We start from the raw sequence: 10,960 nt of genomic DNA, 5'->3' as shown, positions 1-10,960 counted from the left end.
TTAGATCAGATGTGTCTTCTTTATTACGTGCAAATGTTTTTTATTGGCTCAAACTGAAATTAACGGAACCGAATATAATGTAAAAACTACTAAACATGATATCAAAACTATCGAACATAATGCACATATAAGCACCGAAAATATTAAATAATCAACATCAAAAGTACCGAAATTAAATGATACTTATTATTGTTAAGCTGCAGCTCAAAGATAAAGTCTTCGTGTGTGTTCAGTAGTACTGGAGTGACAAAAACAGCTTATATAACATAATGAAAATTTCAAAGTATCAGTTAACAGACATTAGGGATCTGCAGATCCAAAGAAGGCACACACGTAATACATGCACGGGTTGAGATGGTTACAAATAAAGGCAACAGTAGTATACCACTGTTCAAAACTCATAAATCCATGGACAAAAATCAAAATCGGGGTAACAAACTAAAACCGAGGGAAACGCGTTAAATATAAGAGGAGAACAACGACATAAAACATGTAATAATTCAGCTCATGCAGTAGTATCTGATATAAATGTTACGAACACATTTGTTTTTTCTCAATGAATGAACGGGCGAACGGGTAAACGAATAAGGTGATTGCAACACTGTGCCTCTCCCTGTGTGATGGTAAAGATATGTTTCTTCCAGTTATTGGGTGGTCTGTTTAAAACTCATATTAGGTAAACTCTTACCATACTAGTGTGCTTTATCATATCCTTCATTGCAATAATTCACAACATTTAAAAAATAAGCTTACGAGTTTGTTTTTTTACTTCTTTAGACTTTTTATGAAAACAGTCGTGTAATTTTTAGTAATCGTCTTCTTAAAAAACTAGAAATACCTCCTGAAAATTTTCATCAGACAAAAATTCCTAATGCACAATTGACTACTAGTCTTGTTTCCTTTTTTCTTCTTATATAAAACAGTCCATAACTGTAAAACTTATCAATTGTATAAAACACTAGTTACAAAGAATTCATAAAGGTTTTAAAGATGCAATGTTGAGACAATTTTTATATCGTTTATTAAGTAGTGTACATTATGGAAAAGGTTTTGTAATATGTGTCTTAGCAGTAAAGCAAGTCTGGTTTAACACGTTCCGGTTGAGATAGTGACGTCATCAATGGCTAAATCACTGTAAAAGCTAGTTCCAACAACACCAGATAAGATTATCTTAAAGTTTGAATTAGAAACTGGAATATTGACTTGCTGTTTATGCCACATCGCACCATGGTCGTCTGCGATAGTAAAGAGAAGAGTTCTTGTGGAAGATCTGACGCCACTCTAAAAAAAAATATACACAATTTTATGTACATTTTAGAAAGAAAAACCTAATGGAAATCAAATATATTGTGTTATTGTTGATTCTCATTTTTTTTACCCTGTTCCGTTTTATTGAGAGCGTTTGATTTTGTCAATTTTTATGAATTACCACTTTGAATTTGTCTTGGAATTCGGTAATTTTTTTTTACATTTTACATCTTAATATTTTGTTAATGCTTCTTGTATTTTAATTTATTGACCGTATCGTTTCTTGCACTATTAATGGCTTGTTCCTTTTGTTCCTCTTTTGGGGGTTGGCTTAAAAAGGTTTGATCAGACAGGCTTCCTGATATTCTAATAATGGTTTTTACTAAAAATGTCATGTCTTTGATATAACATATGTATGGTAGAAGTGAGTTTATTTTAGTTGTTAACAAGTGTGATGTTCCTACTCTTGTAGAAAAAATGATTGCACCTATCTAAATTCAGTGATATTTCATATATGGTCGTATTAAACTACTTATTTTGCTGCATTAAATGAGCCATATTTGACTTTTCGTGCAAGCCTTAAATCAACAAGCTCATAGCAAGAATTCTAGCGTATATATCAACCATAAATATCCTTATGCAATTTTTAAAACAGATTGATTCAGTAGCAGATAGAAGTCAAAATATGAATTTGGAAATAAATAAAGACCATTTTTTAATGGTTTCAATAAACTTTACCTGTGCTGCAGTTCCTGAATTTAAACTAGACTGTGGGGGCAGATACGCTCGTTTACCCGATGGAGTAACCTGAAATAAATTCAGATTTTTATTATTTTCCTTCGTCTCTCAATGCGAGAAAAAACATCAATCTTTCAGTTACTTTTCTAACTTTTTCAATTTACTGCCTTTGCCTTCGATATTCTGTATGATCGTTTCTGGTGAAGGTAATACCCGGTATCAGTGTAGTGAAGTCAAATGTTTAAATAATTTTGTAAATAAAAAAGTATTTAGATGTACTCTAACAGATCTCTAAAATTTTGAAGTATCCACATCTGATTCACGCCTCCCTTAAATGGGTAGTTTCACAATAACTGTTATGAACGGAATTAAATGCTGATAAACTTGATATTGGTAATTGAGAAGTCATCGTGAATAACTGGGGAGCCCCAACAAAAAAAAAGTTTTTTAATCTATGTATCAAACAAAGTAAGTGTTATAGGGGTATATGTTGAGTTTCCAAGTTAATTGGCTATACCTTATTCATTTGTCAAGCAATTTGTGTATGTGATTTACAAATTGCAAACAATGTTGTTTTAACACACACATGGGGGATAAAAAATCATCATAGATACCAGAATTGAAATTTTGTACGCCAAACGCGCTTTTCGTAATCAAAAGACTCATCAAATCAAAAATTTTAAAAGACCAAAAGTACGAAGTTGAAAAGCATTGAGGACCTGCAAGCATGTGTCTTCATGGACTTATTATTTGGCTGATTTCTTAAAGAAGTGTTATTAACAATGTTTAAGCCGCCAGTTATAACGTAGCCAGTCGGATTATTCATGAATGGGGAACTCGCGCAGGTGCAATCATGAGATTTGGACTTAAAGTTGTAAATATATAGAGATCCTGCAACGCGTGTCTGTAAGTGAAAAGTAAATGCAATTGGTTTGATAATTTGTTTAAGAGATATAGGGTACAGTATTTTGGAGTTGACCGAATTATAGTAAAGGATATTGCCCAAAGTGGTACCGAGACCTTTGTTGATCAAGGAAAGTTTTAGAAAATATTTCTTTATCTTTTCATCTTACACTGTTTGCAAAATATCCAAGATGATCTCTGTGTATTTGTTTAAGTTTTTGTGCAATCATATGTTGTCAGAGAATGAAGGTTTGAAAGGGGACAATGACAGAAAATTCAGAAAGCATGTAAAATTTAAATTATTTACCTCCTTGTATATATGAAGTGCTCCCATTGTTGCACCCAACATGTTATAATAAAATGTTAAACAATATTGACTGCCACCTGGCAAAGTGGTTGATTCTAGTTCAGCTTTGTTATCTGGCGTTCTCGGACTTGATGATTCAATGTATAAGTAATAACCATCACCTACAAAGACAAGGTGTTTCGTAAACATAAATCAAAGATATTAAAGTTGAATTGACTGACCTCAAGTCAATTCTATTGGTAAGATTGGTATTCTATCTGTTTGAAAGTAGAAAGATTGTCCCATTTCACACTGAAATACTTGATATGGTTTCGAAGAAAATTATAGTTTGAACGCGCATCTTACGGTATTTATGGATTAGCACAAAATTAGATATACCATGCATAGCCAAATACCTCAATGTTTTGATAATATAGAGCCCTCTTTCATTATGTATTCTTACACTAGCAGAAGTTTTTCTTTTTAATTATACGTCATTTACATCAGACGTCAATATAGAAAATAATGTTATTTCTACTTGAGACTGTGAAACATCTAGTTAAAGATACGTTCTTTATGGTCATTTAATTACAGTAGACCGTAAGGTCATAACCTTGCTAAGAAAGAACATAAATATAGTCCTTTATATATAATAGATTGGGAACAGTGTTTTCATATAAGGACTAATGTGTTTTATAAGGTAAGTTGACCTATGTTTGTTAGAATCTACACGCGTCTTTAGAGTTCTTGAATTCCTTTTACTGAGTTGATAAGAGTTCATGTAATCAGTTATTGTGATCTTAAATCAATGCTTTGCCTTCCAGCTTTTTATTTGCTTTTGAAACACATATATAGCATTATTATTCATTTTAGAGGTCTTAATATTGTTATACAGATAAAACCATTCTTTGAAGACCTCTTTTGGTCATACAGCTGCTAAAGTATTCAAGTTATAACACACATGAAATTGTTAAAGGCTAAGAATTTATAATCTAAATTATAATCAAAACAATCGATGTGATGTCATATGTAAACAAAAGGCAGGTAGATATATTGGAAATAAGGCGGATCATGCCAGCATTTTGTTTTAATTTTAATTTCAATGTTTGTCAGTTGTTTATTTGATATATACCAACGTTGCTTCAATAATTTCCTTACACTAAGTTCATGTAAAAATAAGCATAATCAATCTTTTTTCAATAAATATGTTAATGTATACTGGACGCTGACTGATACGTAATTCAAGTTCATTTGAGTTCTTTTTGTTTTGTGTTTTTGCCGGTGTTTGCTACGTACTGAGTGCAAAGTATATTTTGTAATCATTGTTTATTCATAACATTTTTATTTTGAATTACTAGTAATGTATAGTGCGAGGATAGTTTACTCTTACATACCTGTTGCTGTTGTGTGGTCATTATTAGGTCCAGTTGCCCGAGAATCAGTTGGGCCTGAAAGTCGTGTCCAGTCAAAATCATCTGTGTTTGACTGATGCCATTGACAAATACCTTGTTCAAAGTTACAGGAACGAACTAATTAAAATAAGATATAGGACTAGTGTGTTATATAAGGTAAGTTGCCCTAAGTTTGTTATTATACTCGCGTCTTTTAGAAGTCTTAAAGTCTTTTAATCGGTTGATAAGTGTTAATTTATTCCGTTATTGTGATCTCAATCCAATGCTATGACCTACGGCTTTTTGTTTGCTTTTAAAAAACATATATAGTTTGATTAATTTTTTTTATCATTATTTTCTGTAGAAGATCTTAAATGGACTTTTATGGCATTATACATTTAAAAGGATACTAGAAAACACCTGCGAAATCGCGGGCAATCAGAGTGTGGTTGAAAGTATGTAAAGTGTTGCCGTAATTGCTTTTTACTTTCAGGTTACTTCTCAGGTTACTAATCGTCCCACGGCGATCATTTCTATATTATACAGACTCTCTCTCTTTTTAGTTTACTCTTTTAAAGCTGACTTTGCGGTATGGGCTTTGATCATTGTTAAAGACCGTATGGTGACCTATAGTTGTTAATTTCTGTGTCATTTTGGTCTCTTGTGGAAGATTGTCTCATTGGCAATCATACCACACCCTTTTGTATATAATGAATTTTTGTAAAAGATTTAATTGATGGAGAATTTCAGAAAAGGTATCAAAAGTCAGGTTGTTTGGTACAGGACAATTGTTTTCCTAGCCCTGCTTCTCCTTTATTTTTGAAAAATTCCCATTTTTTTTAAAATTTCTATTTACATTTAATGAATACTCATCACTATAAATAAAGTGTAATTGCTTTTTACTTTCAATTCTCAGGTTACTTATCGTCACACGGAGGTCATTTCTATATTATACAGAATCTCCACCGGTGGACTCTCTCTCTCTTTTAGTTTACTTTGTGAACGCCTTGGATAGTAAACTTGAAAAAGATAGCAGATAGAAAATACACTTTATTCGTAGTATATGTATGTTTAAAGGTGGCACAGTAGAATTGCTTTCCAGAATTTAGGTTGCTCTTTTGTGTACCCTACTTAGGTAAATGTATCTAAACAGTGTGATTGGACAAAAAGTACAGTATCAACTGAACATACTTTCCCAAACTGAGGGATAAATCAGGTGTAGAAAAATATGAAATAATTTTACATACAGATGAAAATGAATTTTTGAGAATTTTTTAAAATTTTGTATTCACTGCACCATAAAAGACCTAGAAGTACTAGTGGCCTTAGGTTTTTAAAAATAGCAAAAAAAGTAAACGGTCATGATACATATTCAAGTTCATTTCTGAATAGTAAAATGAAAGTACTTCAGTTAACTGTGAATGTAGAATTTTTTGCAGTGTTAGAAAGTGTTGAAAATTCTAAAAAGGCTATCATTATCCCCTATGGGCCAGGAAATACAGAAAAACGCAAACCGGAAGTCTAATATGACTTAAAATTTCGCCCAATGACGGAATCTATATCCGGATGCGTTTTTTCTTGTTTTTCTCCCAAAATAACTCAATCTGAATAATCATAGAAATAGATGACAAATGCGATTATGCACTGTACCTATAGGACACAGAGGCATGATGACTACTCTATTGTGGAAAGAAGAGAAGCGACACACAAAATGAGGTCTATTCGTTTAATAGTATAGATATGTTTGGTTAACATCAACAAACATCGCCGGGATCATGTATATCATCAGTATCATATTCCCGTGCAGTCCGTATAGTATCAGTATCATATATAGTGTCGTATGAAATAGAATATTATTATTAATATGGATCATAAAAATAGTGGTAAACAAGTCGATTTCTTGATTACTAAGTTTTATTTGCTTACATGCCAGATGCGTACCGGAACGACCCTTTTCGCAATGGTTAGAATTGTTTTGCAATGACATATATTTACTTCAATTTCTTGTCAGATCATAGATATATTACATCTATGATCAGATTATACAATAAGAGAGAACATCACAAGTGCAATACAGACCCAGATTCCAGGAACCTACCAACAGTTTTACTGGAACAGATACAATTACCGGCTTGTATGTTAACGTCATCTATAGCAATATCACTGGCATAAGTGGAGCCTCTTTCTGCCTCTATATATATTTGATAGTCCTGTGACAGAACAGGTGTTTTTATACATCCATCAAACCAGTTTTCACCTTTATTTCCTGCAACCGACCAGATTTTATTGCGCACAGTGCTATTACACTCCTGAAATATTTTGTTTTGATTAAATACTATGTAAAAACAATTCGACAAGTTTTCATCTGTCTCTAATTTTAAGGTCTATCTTGCACATTTCACTTAATTTTCTTATCAGAAGACGCAATTTATTTAGATATTAAAGGAATTTTCTAAATTAGATTTCACTTTTTCAAATTAAACATTTTTTTCTTTAGATTGTTGCAGCTAAAAATGACATTTTATTGATTTTTTCACATTATTTCACTTTTTGAGCAATGAGTATTTTCGTTTACAAATTTGACTTTAAATTGGAGAGCTCTTCTTATAGTGCAAACAGAATGACGTTTGCTGTCCAAAAGTGTTATTTAAATTTTTTTCAATATATTTACCAAAAAGGATGCTCGGAAGATTCAAATGTTAAATATTCCTTTTTTCGCAAGGCAGCATACGCTTATACACTGGGTAATATAGCTAAAATGTAATACAAAAACATGCCGATGCGATATGAATTCAGATCACAGTGATATTCAAATCATATAATACTTAAACTTTATCATTTTTTTATTACCTTTGTAGAAACGTTAAGTGCCCCTATAATATCTCCATTCATATTGTAAGCCATAGAAAGACAGTAGGGTCCGGTGGATAACATGGGTGACTTTGAGAACTGACCTTTGTTTAAACGTTAAGTGCCCCTATACTATCTCCATTCATATTGTAAGCCATAGAAAGACAATAGGGTCCGGTGGATAACATGGGTGACTTGAGAACTGACCTTTGTATAAACGTTAAGTGCCCCTATACTATCTCCATTCATATTGTAAGCCATAGAAAGACAATAGGGTCCGGTGGATAACATGGGTGACTTGAGAACTGACCTTTGTATAAACATTAAGTGCCCCTATACTATCTCCATTCATATTGTAAGCCATAGAAAGACAGTAGGGTCCGGTGGATAACATGGGTGACTTGAGAACTGACGTGTCATGTTGACTTCCACCAGAAGCCTCAAAATACATATAATGTCCTGTTGCTGAAATTTACAAATAAAAGACAGTCATATCAACACTGAAGTTACACTTAAAATCCATACGTTCTATAAAGTTTGCACTTAGCGACGTCATACAGACTGTTTCTTTATTTGAATGTTTTTATTCTATCTATTAAATCTTGATTCATTCAACATATATTTCCGAAGATCAGTAAGTTTTGCAGGTCCCGATAAAATGATCAGTTGATCAGTTAAGACGATTTAAATGATCGATTTTTAGACATTTAATCTTATAAACATTACAATCTGTCAGCTTAATGCTATTTCAAAACTATGAAAATACGGTGTTTTTTACTTTTTGTTTTCATTATAAGAAAGAAATAATATATACATAATATAATAATATAAAATGACTGAATAAATAGTCAACGATTAATCTTACAGAGGGATGGATCATGTAATATGATTCTGTACACTACAAAATATAATATATAACAAGTCAAAAAGGGTACAACATCACCATTAAATAACTATAAAATGAACAAATATTAGATATTTCGGAAAACCGATATCCTTCTTCAATAATAGCAAGATGTCAAATGAATCATGTCAATATATTCAAACTAAGAAACTTTTTCCAAATCTTGAAATTTATACAATTCACAGACGCTGGTACAATTTTAAAATTTCCAAATGAAAATAGTTGTTAGCGATGTGAACTGACACAACTCTAAATTTCCAAAGGTTGTGACAGTTTAGATGTTATAACTGCATGGAGGGCAGTCCTCAAACAAAAAAAATAAAAAATGTCCTTACCGATCCAAGTTGGTATAATATTACAAATTTGACAACGGTAGGGCAATTGCAACATAAACTATATATGTAAGCCTCCCAAACGTATAGCAGTTTAATAATGATTAGAAAAATAAGTTTTATCTGATGAGGGAAAAAAATTGAACGTGGTTACGTACTTATACATCCATCCCGAATGAATGGAGCCCTGTAATTTAAACTGGTATTTAAAAAAATCGAACTGTAAAGTTAGTACTGAAGCCAGAGTTACTGGAAACAAGTGATAACAGGAAAATAAGTGACTCATTCTATGTTTTTTCAGTTATGCCCTCTGGGGAAACTGTCCGTAACTTTCTTATCCAAAATCCTTCCCAAGTGACTCTGTCGACCTTTGACCAACCCTCGTTGTGGTCTATGATTGCGATGGTAAGGTTTTTGAGATCAGCTTGTGTGTGACTAGGTGATCTCAAATGACGACTTATGGGTAGGGCTGGGTTGCAAGTGTAGTCACTTCGATGACCATTCATGCGTTTGTTGAATGGCTGCTCAGTCTCGCCAACATACTGCATGCCACATCGACACTGAAGGAGGTATACAACACTCTGGGTTTTGCAAGTTACATTGCAAAATATAGTGTACACAGACCCAGTCGAGTAGCAGGTAAATGTTTGAGTATTTAGTATTTGTTGACAAGTCAGACAACGTCTGTTACCACGTGACTTGCACCATCCTGAAATTGAACAGCTTTTATTTCAAGAGACGTCAGCTCTTACAAATAAGTCTTTCAGACTTGCCGGTCTCAGAAAAGCTAAGACAGGAGGATTGGGAAAGATCTTGGATAATTTAGGGTGTTTAGCAATAGTTTGACAGTTGGCACGGATCAAACGTGAAAGGTTAGTAAAGACTGGATTGTATGTTCGAACAAACGGGACTATTTCGCTGCGCCTCTTACGTTTGTACTGTAAGAGGTCATGGCGGCTGGTATATTTAGCGCGCGCAAACCCCTTATCTATGTCCAATTTCTTATAACCTCGTTTTGTCATAAATCCTCAAAGTTCCTGTAACCGTTTCGTGACAGCTTCCTCAGAGGAGCAAATCCGCTTTACTCTGAGAGCTTGACTGTACGGGATACTTTTTGTACAGTGTTTGGGATGACAGCGTTGAGGAGAAAGGTACTGATGTTTATCTGTGGGTTTACAATAGAGGTCTGTTGGTATGACACCATCCTATATAGATGTGGTTGTGTCTAAGAAAGATATTTTAGAGTCGGAAATTGCATACGTAAATTTAATTGAAAGGTGGGCGTTGTTTGCAGGTTTGATGAAATCATCCAGTTTTTGTTGTGATTCAATCCATTTCATGTCAACATCATCAATGAAACGGAACCAAGACAAAGGTTTGGATAAAGATGCTGCAATAATTTGTTTTTCGAATCTGCCCATGAAAATATTGGCGTAAGACGGTGCCATTTTCGTCCCCATCGCTGTCACGTTTATTTGAAGGTAATGCTCACCGTTAAAGGTGAAATTGTTGCATTTCAGGACCAAAGTCAGCAGCTGGGCTAAACATTCAGTAGATGGTTCTAAAATGTTTCGAGAGTCCCATATTTTCCTACCAGATTGTAAGCCGTCATCATGAGGTATGTTGATATACAATGAAGTGACATCTAAAGTGACAAGGAGGGTTTCCGGAGGAAGAGGGTTCATGGATTCCATTTTACGAAGGTAATCTGTAGTGTTTTGAATGTGGGAAGGAAGATTTTCTACATGAGATCGTAAATGAAAATCGACGAATTCCGAAATTTTCTCAGTCGGATGGCCGTTTGCGGATACAAATGGTCTAGCAGGGTTGTTTGGGTTTAGGGGGAGAAGATACAATCGACCAGGCTTGGCATTCTCTGGTTTGAAATAACCAATTGTATCCTCATCTATGTGACCGTCATCGTACATGGTTTGTAATGCATTGATGATTTTGGAACTAAACTCGGAAGTAGGGTCATAGTCTAGCTTCTTATAAAATCTCTCATCAGAGAGCTGACGCACTGCTTCCGCGATGCAGTTAGCTTTTTCCATTATAACAACGGCACTGCCCTTGTCTACTGGTTTTATCACAATATCATCTCGGTTTCTCAACGATTGTATGGCATTTTTCTCGTCAGGAGAGGTGTTATAAAATGACGAGTACTTGTTGCTAGCTAGATGAACAACATCCAATTTGATTTTGTCGATAACATCTTCCAGTGTAGCAGATTTACTAGGTTTTGGAATCCATGAACTCTTCTTTTTAAAATGCGGAATTCTGATTTATTCCTCCGAGTCAGACCTCTTAA

The 10,960-nt window shown here is 33.7% G+C and overlaps 2 protein-coding genes across 2 annotated transcripts in view; one reads left to right on the top strand and one right to left on the bottom strand.

The window, feature by feature from the left end:
• LOC134706645 (sepiapterin reductase-like) overlaps positions 1 to 10,960 on the top strand; it is a 345,856-nt gene that overhangs the window by 135,301 nt on the left and 199,595 nt on the right. The window lies entirely within an intron of this gene.
• Positions 1,087 to 10,960, bottom strand: part of LOC134708593 (MAM and LDL-receptor class A domain-containing protein 1-like) — a 30,491-nt gene continuing 20,617 nt past the window's right edge. The window contains exons 14-19 of the mRNA XM_063569242.1: positions 7,727 to 7,881; positions 6,665 to 6,875; positions 4,570 to 4,704; positions 3,197 to 3,357; positions 1,987 to 2,055; positions 1,087 to 1,281 (exon numbers count right to left, since the gene is read on the bottom strand). Coding sequence (XP_063425312.1) covers positions 1,087 to 1,281; positions 1,987 to 2,055; positions 3,197 to 3,357; positions 4,570 to 4,704; positions 6,665 to 6,875; positions 7,727 to 7,881 — 926 coding nt within the window. The remainder of the gene's footprint in view (positions 1,282 to 1,986; positions 2,056 to 3,196; positions 3,358 to 4,569; positions 4,705 to 6,664; positions 6,876 to 7,726; positions 7,882 to 10,960) is intronic.

Source organism: Mytilus trossulus, chromosome 2 (genome assembly GCF_036588685.1).
Source record: "Mytilus trossulus isolate FHL-02 chromosome 2, PNRI_Mtr1.1.1.hap1, whole genome shotgun sequence".
In the NCBI taxonomy this organism is placed as follows: Eukaryota; Metazoa; Mollusca; class Bivalvia; order Mytilida; family Mytilidae; genus Mytilus; species Mytilus trossulus.
The sequence above is the reverse complement of the archived record's forward strand: the minus strand, read 5'-3'. Positions and strand labels throughout refer to the sequence as shown.